Consider the following 25,635-nt stretch of genomic DNA (forward strand, 5'->3'; position numbering starts at 1 on the left):
GAGCTCACTCAGACTTCTTCAGCTTTTCAGTCCTGCTCAGTTTTTCTATGGCTTGGATGAGGCTCATCCACACTGTGGAAGGCAAACTACATCACTCAGTCCGGTGATACAAATCTCCTCCAGGAACACTCAGGTACAGCACAGTTTAACCAAATATCTGGCACGTGAATCAGTCAAGTTGATGTAAAATTAACCACATCACATCAATGGATCTTTAGAGCCTGGAGCTCTGCCCGGCACATGGTAAATCCTCAATACATTGCACTGCCGGGCTGATGGGGGGGATGAAGACAATTTGCATTCACAGAAGCTGGGAAAAGGAAAGTTGCACGCCCCCAGACTAATTGTTTCCTGAATTCCTCCACTTCCCTATAATCTGACACAAGAAAAACTGGATTAGCCATCATCGGAATATTTGTTGTGTGTCTCCATTAACAGAGTTCTTACACTGTGGTTCCCAGATCACACGGCCTGCATGAAATGCAGAGTCAAGGCCGGGCGCGGTGGCTCACGCCTGTAATCCCAGCACTTTGGGAGGCTGAGGCGCGTGGATCACCTGACATCGGGAGTTCAAGACCAGCCTGATCAACGTGGAGTAAAAGTCTAAAACCCTGTAGTAAAAACCCTGTCTTTACTAAAAATAGAAAACTTAGCCTGGCATGGTGCTGCATGCCTGTAATCCCAGCTACTCAGGAGGCTGAGGCAGAATTGGTTGAACCTAGGAGGCGGAGGTGGCAGGGAGCCGAGATCGTACCATTGCACTCCAGCCTGAGCAACAAGAGCGAAACTCCTGTTGAAAGAAAGAAAGAAAGAAAGAAAGAAAGAAAGAAAGAAAGAAAGAAAAGAAAGAAAGGAAGGAAGGAAGGGAGAGGGAGGGAGGGAGGGAGGGAGGGATGAAGGAAGGAAGGAAGGAAGGAAGGAAGGAAGGAAGGAAGGAAGGAAGGAAGGAAGGAAGGAAGGAGGAAGGAAGGAAGGAAGGAAGAAATGCAGAGTCAAAATTACTGCTGAAATTGGGCTGGCTCCTCTCCTGCTTTCTCCAGCCTTAAGTTCTTAGATAAGGGTCATTCCCTGGATGTGGGCAGGTGCGTCCTCCCAGACTTCCTGCTTCAACCCACTGAAAACACCTGGAAAGTTTGGGTGCTGGGGGTGGAGGGCACAGTGAGTCTGGACTGACAGTGACTGTTTTAGGAGGGCACTTGCAGGGACACCTGGGGAAACTGAGGGAGAAGGGCACCTCTACGACCTCCAGCTCAGATTCCTTTCCAGAAATCCTCCATGCAGTGGAAGCAGGAAGGTGTGAGAGTGGGGAGGCGAGATGAGAGTCGGGATCTGGTCTGCAAATCCCCCAGAGCCTGCGGCCTCATGGGTCTCATACTTCAGGAGGAACCAGGTGAGGCTGCCTTGGGGGGGCATCAGGAAGGAACACGTCCCTCTCATGTAGCTGATTGGACCATTAAGCCATTTCCATCTGATGAAGCAGAGGAGCTGACCAGCCCTGACACATGGAATTCAGGTTCTGTTGTAGGAGGTTGGAAAATAAAGTTTTAGAAGTATTTTTGAGGAACTCTTTGCATTTTTGGAGAACCAGAGATGCAGGCATTTAGGAGGCTGTACTTGGAGGACCAGCAATTAGATTACAACACAGAACTGCATTCTGGGAGATGTCAATACTGCCGTCACTAGACTGAGAGGCTGATATTTTCTCCATTAATACTGAATAGTATCTGAGACAGCAAAATTTGCACCCCTGAGGCTCAGCCCTGAATATTGAAACTCTGCAGTGGCAGAGTTTGAAAACTTTATGCATTTGAAAACTTTATGTATGTATTAAACCTTCATCATAAGAAATTCTTCATGGTGTTTAGTTACCTATGTCATTCACTTTCAAATTTATTTTTCACATAGGTGCATCCTAGTTGGTAAAGTTCCAGTCACATATCTGTATCTTTTCTGCAGGGAAGGCAGGGAAATTCAGTTTCTCCTGATACCTTGAAAGGTGTAGACTCAATGTGCACTTCCTTAGACATATCAAAGTACTTAAAAATACTGAATGACCAGCTGGGCGCGGTGGCTCACGCTTGTAATCCCAGCACTTTGGGAGGCCAAGGTGGGTGGATCACGAGGTCAGGAGATCGAGACCATCCTGGGCAACATGGCAAAATTCCGTCTCTACTAAAAATACAAAAATTAGTTGGGTGTGTTGGCCTGTGCCTATAATCCCAGCCACTCGGGAGGCTGAGGCAGGAGAATCGCTTGAACCCGGGAGGTGGAGGTTGCAATGAGCCGAGATCGCGCCACTGCACTCCAGCCTGGGTGACAGAGCGAGACTTCACCTCAAAAAAGTAAAAATAAAATTATCCACCTTTAATTACTTTCTTTCCCTGAACACTCCTGGAGGTCTCTCCAATTGCCCCAGTGTTCAGCCCTTCCGTGGTCAACAATGAAAATTTTAATTTAACCTGTTAGGCTCAACCCCTCAACCCAGCAAATGATAATAATTCTCCTCCTAAATCTTTTCCCTTCTTTGAGCTTGTAGTTCCACATAGCTACTGATGCTTCCTAAGTACACTGAGTACTCTCTCATCTGAGGATACTCTCTACCCTTTCCTTCTCCTCTTTTCCTCTCTGGATCAATTATCTATCTTTCTGGTATCATCTGAGAGGTTTTCATGGCCAAGTGGCTTTGCTTCACTCCTTAGGAAGAGATAAACTGGTATCTCTTTTGCATTTCAGCAGCGCCTACGCTTCTGGTAGCAGAGTCCTATCGCTGCATTGCGGTTTTCTCTGTCAGAGTGCGTTGGGGCCAGGGGCTGAGTCTGACTCATTTCCACATCACCTGTTTCCTGTACAGGATGTGGCACATCAGAGTCCCGAGTCCCAGGAGATGTTGCTGAGTAAATACCTGAGAAACAAAAAAAAAAGAAAAAAAAAAAATGCCGGCATCCCTCCAGGCTGATAAGTCTCTAAGCCTGAGATGGGGAGCCCAGAACTTTGGAAAGTAAATCAGGGAATATGTCAGATGTCCAAGGACCTTCAAGAAAATGTTAACAATGATTCGTAAAAACAGGTATTATTGGTCGGGCGCGGCGGCTCACACCTGTAATCTCAGCACTTTGGGAAGCTGAGGCGGGCAGATTACGAGGTCAGGAGATCGAGACCATCCTGGTCAACACGGTGAAACTCCATCTCTACTGAAAAAGAAATACAAAAAATTAGCCGGGTGCGGTGGCAGCGCCTGTAGTCCCAGCTATTCGGGAGGCTGAGGCAGGAGAATGGCGTGAACCCGGGAGGTGGAGCTTGCAGTGAGCTGAGATCGCGCCACAGCACTCCAGCCTGGGCGACAGAGTGAGACTCCGTCTAAAACAAAAGAAAAACACACACACACACACACACACAGGTATTATTACTGAACAAAGTTTATCAGGCTCTGTCTAGCCACATAATAATGATAATATTATCATTTTTAGAGTAATATTATAGTAGCAATAACAATAGCCCACATTATTGGGTAAGTCTAACAACATGTTCAAATTTTACTTTGCACGTCACATGTATTAACTATGTAGTTCTCTACCAAAACTCTATATAAGGTAAGTACTAGCATTGTCCTCATTTTATAAATGACAAAATTGAATCATGTAGGTAGCTTTTCCTAAATCTCACAGTTTTCAGAGACAAAGCAATGATCATATCCCAGCCTTCCCAGCTCCAGATCCTTCCCTCCTAGCTAAACGGAGAAGCAGAATATAATAATCCCTGATCATTCATCTTCCAAACATCCTTACAAAGCAGACAGCATTCTTAGTGCCATTTTATGGAAAAGTGAAGTGAGTCTCAGGTAATGTGACTCTCCCAAGCACATAGAGATAGCAAGGGCAGATCCAGGTTTTGAAGGCAGTTTGGTGTGATTTCAAGCCTGTGGTCTTTTGGCCATTACCCAATAGCTGGTATCTTGAAAGTCCGGGAAGAGATATTCTCAGCTAGATTGGAGAGAACCAACTCTTTCTGACACCCTGGGTTGTTCTAGTTGTCCTGATGATTGCGGGAGCTTGCATTCTGAGCTTCCAAATTCTACTTGCTTGCAGAATCTGTGGAATGTAAGGGTTATTTTTTTCCAAAAGCATCGCCTTAACAACTGACATCCTCTTTTTCCAATTTATCCTAATGCCTGAATATTACCCTGAAAAAAAATATTATTTTTTTAGATTTTTCCAGGAAGACTCTATTTCAGAGTCCCAAGATGAGGACTCAGCATATGCAAATTATCAACTAAGAGACGAAAATGAAGAAAGCAGTGTTGCCTCCTGGACGCTGGCCATGGTGCTGAAACTACAGAAAAGCGCCAACATCCCAGTCAGCACTGTAAACAGCAACCGCAAGAACCACAGTCTTTGGACTGCATCCAGACAGGGGAAATAGGAAGGGTGTCTAGATATAGGGCCAGATATATTGGGAACGTTCAGAACAGGAGTCAGAACTTAGCAGGAGGTGGAGAAGCTCAAGGTGTAAACGATGCTCATATGGACCATGGAATCTTGACATCTGGATAAGGCCATTTTTTTTCCTGCTGTACACCAGAGTAGGCAGGGAGGCAGCAAAAATGGAATCACTCTGGTCTTGCCTTGGTAATAGAAAATAGTGTCTTTCATGCACACGTATGTTTATTGCTGCACTATTCACAATAGCAAAGACTTGGAACCAACCCAAATGTCCATCAATGATAGACTGGATTAAGAAAATGTGGCACATAGACACCATGGAACACTATGCAGCCATAGAAAACGATGAGTTCATGTCCTTTATAGGGACATGGGTGAAGCTGGAAGCCATCATTCTGAGCAAACTATCTCAAGGACAGAAAACCAAACACCGCATGTTCTCACTCATAGGTGGGAATTGAACAATGAGAACACTTGGACACAGGGTGGGGAACATCACACAGCGGGTCTTGTCATGGGGTGGGGGGAAGGGGGAGGGATAGCATTAGGAGATATACCTAATGTAAATGACGAGTTAATGGGTGCAGCACACCAACATGGCACATGTATACGTATGTAACAAACCTGTACGTTGTGCACATGTGCCCTAGAACTTAAAGTATAATAATAAAAAATAAATAAATAAATAAAATAGTGTCTTTTTTTTTTTTTTTTGAGACTGAGTCTCGCTCTGTCACCCAGGCTGAAGTGCAGTGGTGCCATCTCGGCTCACTGCAACCTCCACCTCCCGGGTTCAAGGGATTCTCCAGCCTCAGCCTCTTGAGTAGATGGGATTACAGGCGCACACCACCATACCCTGCTAATTTTTGTATTTTTAGTACAGACAGAGTTTCACCATGTTGGTCAGGCTGGTCTCAACCTCCTGACCTTGTGGTCCTCCCACCCCGGCCTCCCAAAGTGCTGGGATTGCAGGCATGAGCCACTGCGCCTGTCCAAAAATAGTGTCTTATTTCAATGTAGTGTGTGTATAAATTATGAGCATGATAAGATTGTGCTCATATTGGGACTTTGCTACTTGTTCTACAAATACTATATCATTACTTTTTATTGTAATAAAGTACACAAACATAAAACTATCCATTAACTACGTAAAAGTGTACAAATCAGTGGAATTTCGTGCACTCATAATCTTCTTCAACCATCACCTCTATTTAGTTCCAAGTAATCTACATCACCTTAAAAGAAAAGGCCACACACTTTGGAGAAAACAGAGCCAATACTCTGTGTGTGTGTGTGTGTGTGTGTGTGTGTGTGTGTGTCTCCCTCTCTCACTGCAAGAAGATATTCTCAGCTAGACTGGAGAAAACCAACTCTTTCTGAAACCCTGCATTACTCTAGTGGTGGCTTTGCAGAGAGTGGTTTGTGCAGATGTCAGTCTGCAGAACGTTTTGGACTTCAGAGTCTACACACACCCAGTTAGGTCTTAGATGGTGGTGAATTCTCATCTGGGACCCTTATTAGTCCCTCTTGTCAATAGCTAGCACAAAAATAAGGAAGGGTGGTCTCCTAGCCCCCATCCATAACGAGTCTTCCCATCATCTCCTCCTTCTATATAGTCAGGAAGTCTGTGCCTCCCTCCCAAGCCACTGAGGAACTGAGGGCTTTCTGCATTTCCTTGTCTTTTTAGAGTTTCTCTTGTAGCTCTAAAGACCTTTACATTTCAGTGGATCCTCATGCTTCTCATATCTTCTGTCTCTCAGGGCACAGTCCTTCCAGGGAGTTAAAAGCATCCGTCAGATTCCGAAATCTCCAGTCACCGCCAGCCTCATCTGAAATCCCAGGTCACCTGCTCACAGGATGGAGGAAGCTGAGGACTCTGCTCGGTCCTGGGGTTCCTGAGGCTGGCAGTGACCTTCCATGCAAAGAGCCATCCCCAAGAGAATGGGATGGACCAAGAATTAGGAACATGCAGAGAAGGACTTGAGACTTTTTAGGGTCACAGGTGAGAGTGACTGGCAGAGGCCATGGGTACAGGAGGTCTCCCAATGGAGCTGGGGTCCTGGGGGAAGGCACTCCCTTCTGGTTCTTGGGGGCAGCAAGGTGTGGTCTGATGCAGATGGAGGGCAGGTTCACACTGTTGGCTGCGGTGTCCTCCTGGGATCAGGTGGGCTAAGCCCCTCCAAGGGCACAGACCTGTGGGTTTCCCCAAACCTCACTCTGAAGCCCAGGAGAAACCCAGTCCCAGCAGTCACATCGCTTCAAGAAGAAGAAAATGAAGCTCTTGGGTCAGTGATCCCTCCATTAATCAAGGCCCATGAGTTTTGTGATTCTTGGTCTAAACCCTCCTCCCCAACACCTGCCCAGGCTCTCCGTTCTCCCTTCACATAGACACTGTCCTTGACCATGCTCGACTCAGGCTCCTCTGAGCTCCCTTTATGAACGAGCCCTGACCTCTGGGCTTCCATGTTTATCTCTGCTTTGCCCAATTTTAGTAAGAATTGCAACTGTTTTCCAATTCTTACTTAAGAAAGAATCCTGCAGAGTCAGTTTAACTCTAGATATCTGATCACCCTTAATGAGATGGTTCACAGGTAAGAACCCTTATTCTCCATCAGTGTCAGCTGATGTCTGGCCGCCTTGGTCTGCCTTCAGCAAGAATCCTGCTGGGTCGGTTTAGCCACAGTCTTCTTAACCCCTGAGGACTTCTCGTAGCAATTTTCCACTTACGGACCCCGCTCACCCTGCTCCAAGGTTACAAATTCCCACTTTTCCTGTTCTACTCAGAGTTGAGCCCCGTCTCTTTCCCACACTGTGCGATTCCATCACCATGGTCCCTGGACCTACAGCAACAGTCCTGAATAAAGTCCTCCTTACTGTGCCTCAACAAGTGACACTGGATTTTTTTTTTTCTTCGACACCCTGCCCAGCTGGTCCAACAGTCTGAGAAAGGGAAGTCCGGGCCCCTGGCCTCTGCTCTGGACAGAAGCTGAGAAGTGGTCTGCAGATCACGGTGCTGTGATTGTCACTCTGGGCATCTCTCACGCGTTCAGGACATCTCAGTTCCATGGTGGGAACTACTGTCCTCAGAAAAAGCTGTTTTCTTTCTGTGTGAAAGTAACCACCCGAATCCCCCAAGGAAACAGGAAGAAAAGGTTGGCAACAAAATACCTATTAAAATTCTCCACATTTTGGCTGGGCACAGTGGCTCATGCCTGTAATCCCAGCACTTTGGGAGGCTGAGGTGGGGCAGATCACTTGAGGTCAGGAGTTTGAGACCAGCCTGGCCAGCATGGTGAAACCCTGTCTCTACTAAAAATACAAAAATTAGCCGGGCGTGGTAGCACATGCCTGTAATCCCAGTTACTCTACTCAGGAGACTGAGGCAGGAGAATCGCTTGAACCTGGGAGGTGGAGGTTGCAATGAGCCGAGATCACGTCACTGCACTCCAGCCTGGGTGACAGAGCAAGATGTCATCTCAAAAAAATAATAATAAAAAAATAAAAAATAAAAAAAAAATTCTCCACATGCAAAGAAACTGAAACACAGCCCATACATAGCACCACTGACTCCCTATCAAATGTGAAACATTTTTAAGTGATGTTTCTCCACATAGGAAAGGCTGGTGGGGAGAGAAAGGGACAGGGCATACTATCACACAAACCAAGCATTTTTCAGGAGGGTGTGCACTGTGGGATGTGCTACAAACTATGAGGGCTCATTGCGGACGTGCAACTGAGGGAGGGATGCTTCTGGTGAATTTTTAAGACAACAAGCAGTTTATAAAAAAGCCTGCAAAATATTGATCCTGTTGGGGGGGGGGGAACGCCTATTATATATGCATGATAAAACAGAGAAAAATAAAAATAGTCAACATTTACCTGGCATTTTCGATGGAACAGACTCTGGTTTATTTCACTGAAGCATCATCAAAGATCCAATGAATTATATTTCTTTCCTTGGGTAGTTAATACCTGAGGAGTTAAATAGCACGGCATGCCAGTGAGGATTCCATCCTTGTGTGTGTCTGTGTGGGTTCGTGTGTGTTTGTGCAACAGCTCATGGTGCACTCAGTTCAACGGAAGAAATACGTCTTCTATGGGGCCGGGCGCGGTGGCTCATGCCTGTAATCCCAGCACTTTGGGAGGCCGAGGCGGGCGGATCACAAGGTCAAGAGATCGAGACCATCCTGGCTAACACAGTGAAACCCTGTCTCTACTAAAAATCCAGAAAAGTAGCCGGGCGTGGTGCCGGGCGCCTGGAGTCCCAGCTACTTGGGAGGCTGAGGCAGGAGAATGGCGTGAACCCAGGAGCGGAGCTTGCAGTGAGCAGAGATTGCACCACTGCACTCCAGCCTGGGTGACAGAGCGAGACTCCCTCTCAAAAATAAAAAAATAAAATAAAATAAAAAGAAACATACCTTCTATCATTGATGTCACTCCTCCTCATAAGCTGCCCCTGGTGAACACATACACGCACACACACACACAGTCCCTGGAGTTTACACTCAGCCTTTCACTTTCTTTAGTATGATTTCATCTTCCCAGTGTCCGTCTCTCCTGAGCTCCTTCCCAGGGCAGTGTCCAATATGGAGGAAGCAGGGGTCAAAGGTGATGCTTGGGACAGTGGTTCTGTGCCCTCCTGCTGGCCTTTGGGCTTTGGGTCTGAGCTGAGTGGGGTCTGTGGGGTTTGCTTACTAGATTGTGGGGCTACCCCACTGATGTCTGTACCTGATGGCCACGGGTCCTTCCTTCCTCTCTCTGCTCCCTCAAGGCCTGGGGACCCTTCTTGTTGACTCAATGTCCACTGAGTCCCAAGGATTCAGGGACATCTGTGAGTATCTGCTGCTGCCCCATCTGGCCCAAGTGAGGCCTCTCCTCCCCTCCATGTTGGGCCCCACAGCAGCCCACGATGTTCTCCCCCAGGACACTCCTCAGGGGAATTGGGGTGGGGTCATGATCATAGGGTGGGCCTTCCCTCTCTGCCTGGCCGCGCTGCACCACCAGGTGGGTTAAACGTGGCTCCTCCTCCAGGTGGGTTTGGGGACCGTGGAGCAGGAGGGACATCCCCTCCACACAGCAGTGTCCCCGGACCCATCGCCCTGAGTCCCAACCCCTGCATTGCGCAGGTTGGAGGATCCAGAAGAAAAGATGAGTTGCTGCCTCTGCTCTTCTCTCCTCTCCCTGGACCCCTCCTCTTTCCACCAATCCCCACACAAGAACAGTTGGGTGCTTTTGTGCAATTTCCCCTAAACCATGGCTGCCCTGATTTTCACTGCGGCTTCACTGGAATTCCTGCACTTCCTTACACCAGAACAGGTACTGGGGTCCACTCAGCCCTCCTGTGCTCTGCAGCGGGTAGAAGAATTCACACATCCTCTCTCTGCTAAGGTCAGGCTGGCCAACCTTTGCTGAAGGCCTCATTTACCCCCCTGTTCACCTCAGGGTCCAAGCCAAACAAACAAGACGTGATGGGAGAAAACACTGCACTAAGAGCTGAAAAACAACCAGAGAGAAGAAAGACAGAGATACATAGATGCAGAGACACGCACACCAGAGAGAGAGAGAAAGAGAGAGAGAGAGCGAGAGAGCAAGGAGAATGTGTCCCACATGAAGAACAGAGAAAATCAGTCATCATGTAACAAGAAAGCAAAAATAAAGAGCACAGGTCTAGGAAACAGATCCTGGAAGGAAATTAAACTTGAGTACAAATAAAAAATTAAAACTCAGTACAAATTAAAATTTGAGAGTATGGCAGGGCAGAAACCTCCCAGTGCGGTGAGCTGAAGCCTGTCCTGGGGTTCAGGAACCCCATACGGTGGGCAGCCCCCGCCCCTGAGACCTGGCTGACCTTGGAGAGGTTGCTTCAGTCTCAGTCCATAGTTTCTCCAAGAAAAAGGGGGAAAATAATAAGACATGCTGAGGACAGTGTATACAAGGACTTAATATGTCAATATTTGTATAGAACTAAATTAGCAATTGCCCCATAGAAAGAGCTGGCTGAGCTTTTGTTGAAGTTTTTAAAATTATATCTATCGGCCAGGCATGGTGGCTTACGCCTGTAATCCCAGCACTTTGGGAGGCCAATGCGGGCGGATCACCTGAGGTCAGGAATTCCAGACCAGCCTGGCCAAGATGATGAAACCTCGTCTCTACTAAAAATACAAAAATTAGCTGGGCGTGGTGGCGGGCACCTGTAGTCCCAGCTACTCGGCAGGCTGAGGCAGGAGAATGGCTTGAACCCGGGAGGCGGAGGTTGCAGTGAGCCGAGATCGCACCACTGCACTCCAGCCTGGGCGACAGAGCGAGACTTCATCTCAAAAAAAAAAAATTATATATATCTATATGTATTATGTAGTATATGTAAATATATAATATAATTATTTATTTATATTTGTTTATTAAATATATATTTACTTTCTATATAATGTGTATTTTATGTATGTATTACATATGTATAATTTTTTAACTATCCTTCTTGTAAAGGTCTACAAGTGCCTTTTCTGCTTTTGTTTTGGTTCCGGTTTTCCGGGATTTTTGGATATTCTTCCTTCTCATTGATAGATCATAACAGTCTGTTTTAGAGGGTAGAACATGATGTTCTGATATTTGTTTACCTGTGCAGTCCTTTCCAGGCAGGGCCACACCAGGAGCCCGTGCCCGTTTGAGTCTCCACTTCAGGCTTGGCACTGTTTTATTTTGTTTTCTTTTGTTTTGTTACATTTTGTTTTGTTTTTAAAGATAAACACAAATTAACTCAGAGATTCTCTCACCCTCTGGTGACTCACAGGGTAATTTCCTGTTTTAATCTGAGTTGAGAGACCACATGAGACCACACAAGTGGGGCGGAGACTTGGCTACGCCTCATCCAGCAGTGGACTCAGGGCTCTCTTGGGACACGTGAGTGTGTGGGCATGCTGTGTGCACGTGTGAGTGTATACATGCTTGTGTGTGTGTGTGTGAAGCTTTGGGTAGGTGAGGTCAGCTCTCTGTCTGCACTCACCCACACGTCCCTCAGACACCTCCCTCATTCATCCCTGAAACACAGGCTCCATCTGAAAACACTGACGCCAACTCTGAGTCCTGTGATGAGCAAGTTCAGGAGGTCTTGCGTACGGCATGGGTGGTGAAAACTGTGCTCATTAATTTGATTATGGCGATCATTGTGCAATGTATACCTATATCAAATTATCCCATTGTACACCCGGAATATATGCAATCTTGGTCCACTCAATTTTAAAATGAAAACGCTGACACCTCCTTTGTAAGTCCTGTTTCCCTCACTCAGCTTTGAACAACTGTGAAGGCAGAGACTCGGCCCAAGTGACCTGTGCACCCAGGACCAGGCATGGGGCCGCCAAGTGTGATGTCTTCAGAATTATTTACTGATGCACAGAGTAAAGTATGACCCAGAGAACCGGGCTTAGCTCTCAGCTGTAAATGTATAGCACTGTCTCAAGGTTAGCTCTTCACTTCTAGGAAGGTCTTTGGGGTCAGAAGAGCAGATCATTCCAACAAAGTCTCTGGGGTCATTGGAGATTCACAGGAGACACCTAGGACCAGCTGGGGGACTGCATCACTGCTCATCAGATCTGCTGGGTGTTTGTAGCCGGGTCTCTGGAGACAACCTGTGGCTGGGTTTCTGAAAATAGCCAGGTGACTATAGTTGGATCTCTGAAAACAGTCAGGTGAATAAAGCTGGGGCTCTAGAAACAGCCAGACAACTGCAGCTGGGTCTCTAGAAACAGTCACAACTGTAGCTGGAGTTCTAGAGACAGCCAGACAATTGTAGATGGGTCTCTGGAAACAGCCAGCTGATTAGAGATTCGTTTCTAGAAGTAGTCAGGTGTATGTATCTGAGTCTCTGGAATCAATGGCAACACAGTCTATCCAAGGAGCTGGTCAATTGTAGAAGGAACCACCTGGTTAAGGAAACTTCTGGAAGCTGGTTAGAAAACTCGTCTCCAGCTCATGTCTCCTGGACAGCTGCCTGACTCGCTTTCCAGATGATGATGAGTCCAAGAGGAAGTCTTCCAAATGGCCGCTTCAGGCTTTTCCTAGAGTGACTTTATATCCTCAGGTGTAGAGGTCAGGTGGGCCTGGGGTCAGTGTCTGGCAATGGCTGCATACGTGCAGGACTCAGCCATGGGCTTTGTGGACTGTGGAGACACAGCCTGGGCTGTCCTCCGTGTGAGGGCCCAGTGGTCCAGCTGAGCATACGTCACCTCCTGGGGGTCCCCTGCAGCCGGGGCCTGGGAGAGAGAGACCCAAGGTGAGGGAGTGCCTGGTGGAGGGTGAGGTGAGGGGCTGTGGGACTGGAGGGCTGTGGCGGCCATCTCCATGGGCCCTGAGGACCCTCTCCTGAAATTGCATCCGTGTGAAGAGCCCTCCCACAGGGTATTAGGGTTGGTCTATGTGACAATGAACAAGGCAGAAGGGAAGACTCCTGACTTCCAAGTTGAGGCAAAAGACATCATGCTTCCGCCCCTCCCCGCCACCCATCCTTGGATCCCTCCCTCTGGGGGAATCCGCGGTGTGGAGAGGCCCCTGTGAGAGGAACAGAGGTTTCCTGTCCACAGCCGTGGGAGTGAGCATCTTGGACGTGGATCCTCCAGCCCACGGGAGCCTTCAGATGCACATAGCCCTGGGCGACCTCTCGACAGCAACCTCAGGACAGGCCATGAGCCGGAACCGCCCAGCTGAGCCACTCCTGAATTCCTGACCCAAGGGGCTGAGATTTTTTTTAAGCTGCTAAAAGTGAGGTACTTGAATAACTAGTAGGAAGGCTCACCGAGGTGTCCGTCTCTCTGTCCTTCTCAGGAAGTCCACTGACTGTGGCCTTGTCTGGGGAAGAAAATACATGGCCAGTTTTCTGGGAAGGATGTCACAAGGCAAATCTGCCTGAGACCCCCCAGCTTCAGTTGACATCCTGCACCCAATCTATGATACGACCTTCTAGAATGTTCCCAAAGATTCTTCCCTCCACTCCCCCCACATTGCATCTGGATTGGCACCAAGTCCCCACTTCCCCATCTCAGGCCTGTCCCTCCTCCTCCCCCTTCACCTTCTGTCCTCTCTAGAACATCAACAGCCAGGTCATGCCTGAGAGGAAAAGTAAAAGTGAACCTCAGGGGCAGCCTGGCGGCAGAGGACTGGGTGGAGGCCCAGGAGTCATTCCCAGGGGCCTCACCTCTGCTGTGGCTTCTGCTCCTTGCTCTTGCTTCTGGGGGGCCCTGAGGACAGTTGGGGTATGAATTAAGGAGACCTTCTTCCTAGCCTCTCCTGACAGCTTCCCCAGGTCACTCCACCTTGACCCTGAGACCTACCCTGCTTTATCTGATTCTGGTGATGGAGGAAAAAGAGGACCAGAAGGAGGAGACAAAAGAGGAAGACCACTGAGACCCCGGTGAGAATATAAAGATGCTCAGCACTCAGGCCTTGGGAAGCAGGTGCATCTAAGAAAGACAGAAACAGGTTTTCAGCAGTGTGCATTTATTGAGCCCTTACTGTATATCACACACATGACGTGTGCTTGTCATAGACTTACTAATATATAAAATCTCTCAGGTAAATAGTAGTCCTGCAGCAGGATGTGGTGGCTCACGCCTGTAATCCGAGCACTTTGGGAGGCCGAGGCTGAAGGACCACGAGGTCAAGAGATTGAGACCATCGTGGCTGACATGGTGAAGCCCCACGTCTACTAAAAACATAAAAATTAGCCAGGTGTGGTGGCGCATGCCTGTAATCCCAGCTACTCGGGAGACTGAGGCAGGAGAATTGCTTGAACCCGGGAGGTGGAGGAGGCAGTAAGCTGAGATCACGCCACTACACTCTAACCTGGGCGACAGGGAGAGAGTCTGTCTCAAAAATAATAATAATAATAATAATCCTGCAGCACAGAGATCGTTAACCCCTTCCTCCACCACTGGGGTCCTGAGTGCTGGGGTCCTCTGCACAGGGACACAGCTGGCCATTAGCAGAGCAGGAATCTGATCAACCCCAAAGCCTGACCTCTTTCTCCTTCCCCAAGAGGTACACACTAGGCTCACCCTCCATGGCCCCCATCACTCACGATCATTGTGACTGTTGTCCAACGGCCTCTGCGTGGGTCCTGTGAGGGAGGAATCAGAAGGAAGAGGAGTTAGAGTCCTGAGCTGGACAGAGAAGGCTCTGAGTCCTCCCACATCCACTGTGGGGATCTCTCTTCACTCCCCACGACCCTGACAGCTCCTTCTAGACCAGCACTGACCAGTAGAGTCTTCTGTGATGATGGAAACTTTCTACATCTACTGTCCAGTATGAGAGTCACACGTAGCTATTGATATTTAAATTTATCCAAAGTTCAATGGCATGACGAGCCGGCTGCACTGTCTGCATCTGGAGGGCTCAGTGACCCACGTGCCTGACGCCATCCCTACTGGATGGTGCAGATACAGCGCGTTTCCTGGGCGTGAAGCTGTGGTAGACATCGCTGCTGTCTGCCCTCCGCGGATCTAGGAAGAGACCAACTACCCGCAAGAAGAGGAAGGGAGACTTTCCCTCCCTGACCTCCTTCTGGGTTCCCACCAGAGTGCAAGAATCCCCCTGTCTGATTTTATCTGCCCTCGCGGCAGCCCCCTGATGGGGATGTAACCCGCCCTCCTGTGGGAAGAATCCAAGCCCCGATGTGCTCCTGTTTCCTGAAGCCCTGCAGCTAGCGGGCGAGTGTGTGCGGCGCCGCCCAGGCTCCCTGCGCAGCGCATTCCGGGCCGGCCCGTCATCTTCTCGAACATTGACCCTCCTCTGTACAGTGCACGCCACTACCCAATTCACAGGTGACCAAATGGGGTCCTGCGGGGCTCCCCCAAACCCAGGGTCTGAGCCCACGTGTCCCTCTTCCAGGAACAGCGGTCCCTCCCCTCCCCTGCTGCCGAGGCAGCATCTTCAATATCCTTCCAGAAAGGCAGACATTCTATTTTGGAGTGTCCTTTCCTCTTGCCTCGTCCACGGCCCAAAGTCCAGGACACCACCCGTAATTCTACACCATGACTTCCTGGGTTTGGTCTTCATAACATGTGCCACAATTTAAAATGTGCAATATTACAATTTTTACATTATTTATAGTTATATGTATCATGTGCTATGCAAACATATAAAATATAACGAATATATTTTTTAATTATGCAATCTTGGCATATACATTATAATTTAATGTATATAATGTTAATTGTATGTGATTTATAATTACTTATAATATATGTTACATATATTCACTATAATATAGAATGTATAATGTTTATTACATATAAATATATAATTAAATATAAAATGTTTCTATTATAATTATAAACCATAAAAATAGATTATATATTTATGTTTGTACCTATGTTTATTAATTATAACACCCGGCCAGGCGCGATGGCTCAAGCCTGTAATCCCAGCACTTTGGGAGGCCGAGACGGGCAGATCACGAGGTCAGGAGATTGAGACCACCCTGGCTAACACGGTGAAACCCCGTCTCTACTAAAAAATACAAAAAAACTAGCCGGGCGAGGTGGCGGGCGCCTGTAGTCCCAGCTACTCCGAGGCTGAGGCAGGAGAATGGCGTGAACCCGGGAGGCGGAGCTTGCAGTGAGCCGAGATCGCACCACTGCACTCCAGCCTGGGTGACACAGCAAGACTCCGTCTCAAAAAAAAAAAAAAAAAAAAATTATAACACCCGCAAGTTATTACACTATATATTGTAAATATAATATCTTTCATATAATATAGTATACATTATAGTGATATGTGGTGATACGTTAACATATTTTATTATATAATTATGTTCCTTATATGTGTAATATATGATGTGAACATATTTAATGTAAATGAAATGATAGATCTGAAATTCTCCATGGCAAATCATATCTTTTTATTTGTATATGCATGTATGGGAATCTGTGCATTTCTAATGCTCATTCTAATTATTTCTCCCCATTGAAGTTCACAAGACTGGAGGCCATTTCTCCTCATTCACGATGCGTCAAATCCGGAGCCTTCAGTGCCTGTCACAGTCCCTGTGGGGACAAAATACTTCCTCAGTATTAGTAGCAGCACCCCTCCTTTGGGGTTTTCTAATCAGCACTGATGTCAGCGCCCGTGTCTAACTGAACTCAAGTCTCCCCTAAACGATTCTACCAGGACAGTTATTTTACTGCCTATGTTTCACATGAGGAATTTGGGACACAGGAGGTTTGGGTGAGTCACCATCAGGCAGGCGAGTGCTTAGAACCACGAGTTTGAACCATGAACCCGTAATCTGGGTTGCAGGAGGTCTGCCTCCTGTAACCTTTATATGTCACTGCATGAAAGATGAGAGAGGAGAGAGGGAAGGAGAGGGAGAGAGAGAGAGAAACAGAGGGTAGATATTCCCGCAGACGAAGGCTAATAAAAACCAGACACTGGACTTGAACCAGGTCAGCTGGACTCAGAAGCACATCCGGTCCCGCTCAGGCAGCCCAGGAGCCTCTGAGGGGGTTCGGATGGAGCATAGCATGGCTCCTCCCACCTCCCCATGTGGCTTCAGCCCCTGGTCCCGCCTGCCTGAGCTCACAGCCCGAGCCTCACAGGCCGTCACTGGGTGACCAAGGACGACCACTCTGGTGATGAGAACACAGGTGGGGAAGGGTCGCGGATGGCTTATGACCCCGTGTCCTCCCCTGAGAGGTTCTGGTCACAGATCACAGGAGGAGATGGACAACTTGAGACCCAGGGACTTGGGGCAGCTTCACTTCAATCACACAGAGTCCAGGGCCAGAGCCAGGGGCAGCTTTTCTCCCATCACAGAGTCCAGGGCAGAGCCAGATGGAAGGGAAGCCTCATGGCTTCATCCTGGTCACCGTTCACAGGCTACGTCCCCTTCCTGTGGCACCCTCCTTTTAAGGGACCTTACTCCACTGTTCAGGCTTCCCCCGGAGATCAGAGAGCCAATAGGAGCATCACCCCGTCCTCTTGGACCTCCCAGGTTGGAGGAGTGAGTTCTAAGTCCCTCCATCAGGTGCAGAGCGGGGTGAATGGTGAGGCCACGCCCACAAGGGGGCAGCGTGGAGCTCGGGAGACGCCGAAAGTCTGGGGTGGGGCTGCCCGGGTGGGTGGCCCCTGCCCCTGCCCCTGCCCCTTCATAGCTTTGTGCCTTTAAGCAAGAAACTTTAGTTTATGTTTTGCATATTAGAGAGGAGGAGGAGTTAGAGAACCAGACTAGTACCTCCCCCGGAGAGTGGTGCTTGCACTAAGTGTTTTCCACAGTTCCTGGCATGGAACGAGGTTGCAATCACGGTACCATTGTTGCTATGGTCTCTAGGAACATTAGCCACCTCCCAGAGCCGGGCGGGTGTCAGTTCCTTCCCATGGCCTCCCTAGTCCTTGACTCCAAGCCCAGGGCCGAGGGCTGGACTCAGAGCTGCATCCCCAGCACAGATCCCCCTGTAATCCCTTCCGGCTGAGGACCCTGCTACTGACCAGCTGAGGAGTCGGGCTCTGTGACGGGGGAGTCCGTGTCTCCAGAGGTTTCTGTAAACAGAGGCAGGAGAAGGATGTAGAACCCGTCCCAACCAACCTGCCCTCCTCCACCCTGAGCCCCATCCAAAGGCGGCATGGCCATCAGGCAATCCCAGACAATGTCCCGAGACTCCTGAGAAAACAGGGCAGGGGACAGGAGGCTGGGGAGAGCCCCGCTGCTTGCCCCATTCTCCCTGGGGCTGGTCACTCCCTCTGCTCCTCCCACCGCAAGCTCTGCTTGACCTCAGGGGACCTTTGAGGTCCTGGGGGACATGAGGTGGGTTGGAGCCTCTCCAGTGCACTTTGACTCCAGGACATCTTGGGTTGAGCACACACAGGGGCGCGTCTGGTCACGTTCCAAAGGTTTTCCCAAGCCCTGTCCAGCCCTGACCAGGGGCCATCCCTGGGGCCCTGTGCTCTGCCCAATGGGAGATGAACCACACCAGGAGAAGCACATTGCCTGGGGCAGGTTCTGGCTCAGTGGAAAGGAATAACAAGTGAGACCATCCACCCTGTGTGAAAAGACACTCATCCCCTTGTAGGGGGGTCGCCCCCTAATCTCTGGGAACCCACTTCCCACCCAGCCAAGCGGAGCCAGCTCTGAGCCCACCGGATGCTGGGGCTGAGTGTCCAGGCCATCCGTGGTGTCCGGAGGAGACCAGGGCTCCAGGGACCTAAGCAGGTGCGAGGGCAGAGGGGAGATGTGTGCAGAGGGGAGGCGAGGGGGAGGGGAAGGCCCAGGGGTCAGGAGGAGGGTAAGGGTGGCCACAGAGAGAGGGCAGCAGCTGGGACAGGGTCCAGGGACCTGTGCTCGAGGGCCGAGCTGAGACTGGGGCAGCGTCCAGGTGACGTCCTCACCTTTCACCACCAGGTCCAGGTAGTCGCTGTGCTCAGACCATCGGGGGGTCTTATAATAGATGCAGCGATAAAGCCCGGCGTTGGCTTCACTTACTGAGTCGAAGCGGAATCTGGCCTCGGACTCAAATGGACCAAGTCGAAACACATTGTAATTATCTTTATACTCAAATCTATCCTCCCTCTCCAGGCGGGAATCGTAGCCAGCGGGCCCCGGCACGGAGGGTCTGAGCCTTCCAGGGGATCCCGGTGCCTGGCTCAGCCGAGATGGAGGGTCTGGGCAGGGGCCCTAGGAGGGAAGCAGAGAAGGACCTCAGCGTCCACCGTAGGAAGTCACCATGCCACACGTGTCATTTTAGCGTCACACGTCAGGGATTTTAGCAATTTTGTAGAGTTGTGCAGCCACAACCACAGCCCAACCTTAGAACATCGCCAGGCCTCCTGCACCTTCTACGTGTGCGGGAATCCTCATCGGTGCAGAGTTATTTTCCCAGTTGACAATAAGGACCCGAGACTTGCTCACAACGTGGCCTTGCTCAGGGTCACGTGGGAAGTGTTGGAGCAGCCTGGGGCCCCTCATGTCTGCCGAGGGCCCAGGGTCACTTTCCAGAGGGACAGAGGGTGGGAGGAGGCACAGGACGGGGATGACAGGGTCATTCATGAAGGACAAGGGACAGGGGAGCGAGGGCTCTGGAGATGGCTCGTGCTGGGGCCTGACGGGCACTGGCCGGTCCCCGGGTGGGACTGAGTGTGGGACGGGGGTTGCCAGGCTCCTGTGAGGGTCCGATGGGGTGAGGGTGAAGCCCCCAGCCCTGACCCAGCCCTGATCTGCTCACAGCAGATGCCCAGCCCGTGACAGCTCCCCATTGCTAATGCAGGTCTCTGTGTAGCCACCACCTCTGGGTTTTCCTCTAGTTTCTACTTTCTCCTCAGCCTAATTTGCATTTCCTTGTTATTAAAGCTCTTGAAAAACCCTTTTTATCTCAACTGGGCTTGGGGTGGAGGAGGAAGGGCGGGTTTGATGCCCTGAAACAGGAAGGTTGTGTCAAAATTAGCAAAATCCCTGAGCAGGGCAGAGAGCTGGCAGGGCTTCAATTCGCTCATCCCGTCCTCATTCATTCTTTGTTATTGACAGATTAAAACTGCATATATTGAAGGTGTACAACATGATGTGTCGGTACAGATACACACTGTGGACTCGCTGAATCAAGCTAATTCAAATAACCTTACTTTGCATAGTTAATTTTTGTGGTAAGAACATTTAAAATCTGCCTCTTAGCGATCTGAAAGCATACAATACATTGTGATTAACTCTAGTCCTTATGTGGCACAATCTTGAACTTACTCTCCTTGTCTAGACGAAATTTTCTATCCTTTGACCAGCATCTCCTCAAACCCACCCATTTGTTCACTTTTCTTTCTTTTAACCGTATCTCAGTTACTTATCAATCCGTTCAAAGATGCTTTTCATGGGCTGCTAATTCCCCAAATGTGAGAAACACACACAGGGTGCCTGCCCTTTGGAGGTGGACGTCTTGAAGGGAGGACAGATACTGATGGGAGAATTGTCCAAATCTGCAGCTGGGAACTGCAGGAAGTTTCCTGTGGGTAAGCGCAGGAATCTAGGGGACAGGTGGGCGGTGGAGCTGATCTCCTCTGCAAAGTCAGGGGAAGCATTCTCTGAGCTGAACGCTGAGGGAGGGGTAGAAACTACCCGAACTGAGCAGACAGGTGACAGCAGGGCACTCAAAGTGGAAAAATCAGCCAGTGAGTGTGCCTCAAAGGATACAACGTTTCAGTTAGAGAGGAGAAATAAATTCGAGAGGCATCATGTACAGCACGATGACTACAGTTAATAACAACGTATTACATTATTGGACATTGCTAATCAAGGTGATTCTAAGCATTCTCACCACAGAAAATGATTAACACAGGAGGAATGCCTACGTTCCCCAGCTCGACGTAGCCATTCCGTGCTGTGTGCAGAGGCCACAACATCACACTGGACATGACAAATACGTGCAATTTTCATTGGTCAATTTTAAACTGAATTAATCAATTTTTAAAAATCAGACCAGGTGCCGGGTGTCTCACGCCTGTAATCTCAGTACTTTGGGAGGCTGAGACGGGCGGATCACCTGAGATCAGGAGTTCGAGACCAGCCTGATCAACATGGTGAATCCCCGTCTCCACTAAAAATAGAAAAACATTAGCGGGGCATGGTGGCAGGTGCCTGTAATCCCAGCTACCTGGGAGGCTGAGGCAGGGAGAACTGCTTCAACCAGGGAGGCAGAGGTTGCAGTGAGCCAAGACCGAGCCATTGCACTCCAGCCTTGGTTACAAGAATGAAACACCATCTCAAAAAAAAAAAATCAGCATGTGAGATGGCCTGATGTTGAAGAGAATAGGGAGTGTTTGAGAAAGTGAAAGAACCTGAAGGAATGTAGAGATGGGTGAGCCCAAAGTCACGGGGACAGGATGTGGGTGGGAAAATGGGCATGTCCAGACCAAAGAGAGGTACACAGGTCTGATTCTATCTGAAGATAAACAGGGGAAGGGCTCTGAGAAAAAAAAATTCATTTGACAATGAGATAGTAAATGAAAAATTTTGAATACAATTTAAAAACGGTGGAAAGTACAATGGTCATGTCTGTGTTTTCGCAAATCACAGCGTCCCTGGGGTCAGGAAGGGAGCGGGCAGCAGTGGTATGGACAGGCTGAGGCCGGCCTCGGGGAGCCACGGAGGAGAGAGGGGCCGTCACCGGGGGGAGACATAGGAAAAGTCAGTAAAGAGAGAGGGAAAGATGAGAAAGATTGAGAGTGAAATCACCAGGACTGGGTGACATGATGCATCTAGGAGGATGGAGAAGAGATGGAACATTCAGAGTCTGCCCTTTGTGACTGTCGCGTTGCCTGCCAAGAAGCTGCCGAGTGAAGTGTGGGCTGGTCTGGGGAAAACTGCCAGGCTCAGCCTTGGTGGTGTTGGGTTTGAATTCTCGTTGTAGAAATCAGTGCGTGGAGGTGACGCCTGTACTCCCAGGGTGACCGCAGAGCTACTCACAGCCGCCAAGACCTGGAAATAACCTGAGTGTGCACTGCCAAATGAATGGATGAGGAAAATGTGGTGTGTCTATGCAATGGAATATTATTCAGCCCTAAAAAGGAAGGACGTTGTATCATTTGCAACAACATGGATGAACCAGAGGACATTGTGCTAAGTGAAATAAGCCGGGCACAGAAAGACAAATACCACATGTGGAATCTTAAAAAGTTCATCTCAGCCGGGCGTGGTGGCTCATACCTGTAATCCCAGCACTTTGGGAGGCCGAGGTGGGTGGATCACCTGAGGTCAGGAGTTCGAGACCAGCCTGGCCAACATGGTGAAACCCCATCTCTACTAAAAATACAAAAATTAGCTGGGCATGGTGGCAGGCACCTGTAATCCCAGCTACCCGGGAGGCTGGTTCAGAGGCAGGAGAACTGCTTGAACTCAAGAGGTGGAGATTGCAGTGAACAGAGATTGTGCCACTACACTCCAGCCTGGGTGACAGAGTAAGACTCCATCCCAAAACAAACAAACAAAAAAGGTCATTTCACAGAGGTAGAGATTAGAATGATGATATTAGAGGCTGGAGATGGGGGACTTGGGAGAGACACAGATCAAATGGTACAAAGTTTCAGTTAAACAGGAGGAGTAAATTTTTGAGATCTATTACACAGCAGGCTGACTATAGTTAATAATAACTTATGATATATTTCAAAATTGCTAAAAGTAGATTTTAAATGTTCTCGTCACTATAAGTATGTAATGTGATTGTTATGTTATTTAGCCTTATTTAATCTTTCCACAATGTTTACATACATTGTAGCATCACATGGTAACCCACAAACATATACAATTATTTGTCGATTAAAAATAAGATTTTTGGCTGGGTGCAGTGGCTCACGCCTGTAATCCCAACACTGTGGGAGGCTGAGGTGGGCAGATCATAAGGTCAGGAGTTCGAGACCAGCCTGGCCAATATGGTGAAACCCCGTCTCTTCTAAAAATACAAAAAAAAAAGAAAAATTAGCTGGGGGTGGTGGCGGACACCTGTAATCCCAGCTACTCAGGAGGCTGAGGCAGAAGAATCGCTTGAAACTGGGAGGCAGAGGTTGCAGTGAGCCAAGATTGTGCCACTGCATCCTAGTCTGGGTGATGGAGCGAGACTCCATCTCAAAAAAAATAAATAAATAAATAAAATAAAATATAAGATTTTTGAAAATAAGAAAAGCAAAATATGACAGGTGGAGAATGAAGGAGTGAAAGGGGTGAGGGTTATGCATTTTACATTTGGAATAATTTGCAGTCTAGGGTATATTTAAAGGGATCCCTCCAGGCCCTCTAAGCATCAACATGACTCCCACCCAGAACTGCCCTTGGGGTGCCAGAGGGGACGGGGAAGAGGGGACGAAGGTGTGACTCACCCTCCTGCGTGTGGATCGTCTGGGCCAGGCAGAGCACTGCAAGAGAAGCCCCAGTGAGAAAAATGCCACCACCCAGTCTCCTTACGGGGCTGCTATCAAAAGGGGGCTGGATGGAGCTGGGGGGCGTTCAGCATTTCATCATGACCAAACCAACCCTCCTCGACATCACTATCTCGGTGCAATCCTTCTTGCTGCAAAATGGTTTCAAGATAAATCCCAAAGTCTCCTCTTCCAAAAAGGCTCCCGCTCCCCCAGCCCTCCTTTTTGGTGTTGTTGGAGACGGAGTTTTCTTCTTGTCACCCAGGCTGGAGTGCGGTGGCGCGATCTCAGCTCACTGCAACCTCCACCTCCCAGGTTCAAGCAATTCTCCTGCCTCAGCCTCCCGAGTAGCTGGGATTACAGGCGCCCGCCACGACGCCCGGCTAATTTTTGCATTAGTAGAGATGGGGTTTCACCACGTTAGCCAGGCTGGTCTCAAACTCCTGACCTCATGATCCACCCGCCTCAGCCTCCCAAAGTGCTAGGATTACAGGCGTGGGTACCGCGCCTGGCCCCCCAGCCCTTCTTAAAGCTGACCTCATCCCCATACCCGGGTCCCTGTTTTTAGGACAAGGTCTTCTCTGGTCAGACTTAGGCCCCGGGGAGAGCAGCAGGGCAGTCTTGGGGGAGGAGGACACTTTCCTTCCCAGAATCTTCTGCACTGGAGTCAGGCTTGAGCAGTGAACTTTCCAGACCTCCCGACCCCCTTTCCAGTCCTCCCCGCTCCCTCCAGGACTCACCTAGGCCCAGGAGGGCGGTGGGGTAGCGATACATGGCCCTGGTCCCAGCAGTCCGGCCTGGCCTGGGACGCACCAGTGCAAGGACACAAGCCGACAGGATGTGCTGTCCAGGGGCCTCCTGCCTGTGGGGTTTCCACAGCAACTGCCTCACACAAGAGGAAGAGCTTTCCGCTCTGTTCTTTCCGCCCTTCCCACTAGTGAAATGAGAGGGAAGGCCTTGGCCTCTGAAAAACGCTGCTTACCCGCATGATCAGATGACTCTAAACTAGTTACCTGATGTGTCAGCCTCTTTCTAAATCTACGGGACAAGGCAGAATAAAGGTCGGGCAACCAACTGACTTGGACGTCATCCCAACTCCACACGTTAACGACCACCGCTCCTGGGCAGGACGTTACAAAACTAGAAGTCGACATTTCCTCGTAGTTAAAACGAGAGTCATAGAATCCTTCCCCAAGTTTTTAATATTGTGATCTCTGCTAAAATCCCAGCAAGGTATGTAACGCGTTAAGAAAAATCTTACAGTGAGCTGGGCGCGGTGGCTCACGCCTGTAATCCCAGAACTTTGGGAGGTTGAAACACTGTACACTCACTATAGAGAACAGTGGGGAGGTTCCTCAAAAAACCAAACATAAAGCTACCATATGGTAGCTAAGTCCACTTCTGGGTGTATATTTAAAAGGAACAGACCAAACACCGTGGTTCACGCCTGTAATCCTGGCACTTTGGGAAGCTGAAAAATTGTGCACTCACTCTAGAGAACAGTGAGGAGGTTCCTCAAAAACCTAAAAATAGGCCGGGCGTGGTGGCTCACGCCTGTAATCCCAGCACTTTGGGAGGCCGAGGAGGGCGGATCACAAGGTCAGGAGATCGAGACCATCCTGGCTAACATGGTGAAACCCCATCTCTACTAAAAATACAAAAAACTAGCCAGGCGTGGTGGCGGGCGCCTGTAGTCCCAGCTACTCGGGAGGCTGAGGCAGGAAAATGGCGTGAACCCGGGAGGCAGAGGTTGCAGTGAGCTGAGATCACGCCACTGCACTCCAGCCTGGGCGACAGAGCGAGACTCCGTCTCAAAAAAAAAACAAAAAACTAAAAATAGAGCTACTATATGGTCCAGTAATCAATCCCACTTCTGGGTCTACATTTCAAAGAAATAAATTCAGTATGCAAAGAGCCATCTGAACTCCCCCGATCACTGCAGCACTATTCACAATAGCTAAGACGTGAAGATCATCTAAATGTCCATTGACGGATGAATGGACGTGGAAAATGTGGTACACGCACACAGGGGAATACTACTGAGCCTTAATAAGGAAGACAATTCTGCCATGGGTGACAACACAGACGAACTCTGAGGACATCATGCCAAGCGATGCAGATGCAGAGACCAAGTACTGCATGATGTCACTTACAGGAGGTCTACAGAGTCACCAGAGTCACATCACAGCAGTCAATGGTGGTAACGGGGGCTGGGAGGAGGGGAAAATGGGGAGTTATTAACAAACAGGACCTAGAGGTCTGCTGTCCGACATACAACCTATGGTCGACAATAATGTCTTGTTCACTTGAAATTTGTTAA

General features: G+C 49.2%; 1 protein-coding gene across 1 annotated transcript; it reads right to left on the reverse strand.

Moving 5' to 3' along the window:
- Positions 1 to 10,875: 10,875 nt before the first annotated feature.
- Positions 10,876 to 24,903, reverse strand: LOC101005717 (leukocyte-associated immunoglobulin-like receptor 1). The gene is given in 9 exon segments (XM_017952668.3): positions 10,876 to 12,688; positions 13,228 to 13,280; positions 13,763 to 13,891; positions 14,509 to 14,547; positions 17,916 to 17,966; positions 18,813 to 19,030; positions 19,032 to 19,098; positions 23,277 to 23,312; positions 24,056 to 24,903. Coding segments are annotated over 9 exon segments (774 nt in total). The 5' UTR covers positions 24,090 to 24,903; the 3' UTR covers positions 10,876 to 12,541.
- Positions 24,904 to 25,635: the final 732 nt, after the last annotated feature.

Source organism: Papio anubis, chromosome 20 (genome assembly GCF_008728515.1).
Source record: "Papio anubis isolate 15944 chromosome 20, Panubis1.0, whole genome shotgun sequence".
NCBI lineage: Eukaryota > Metazoa > Chordata > Mammalia > Primates > Cercopithecidae > Papio > Papio anubis.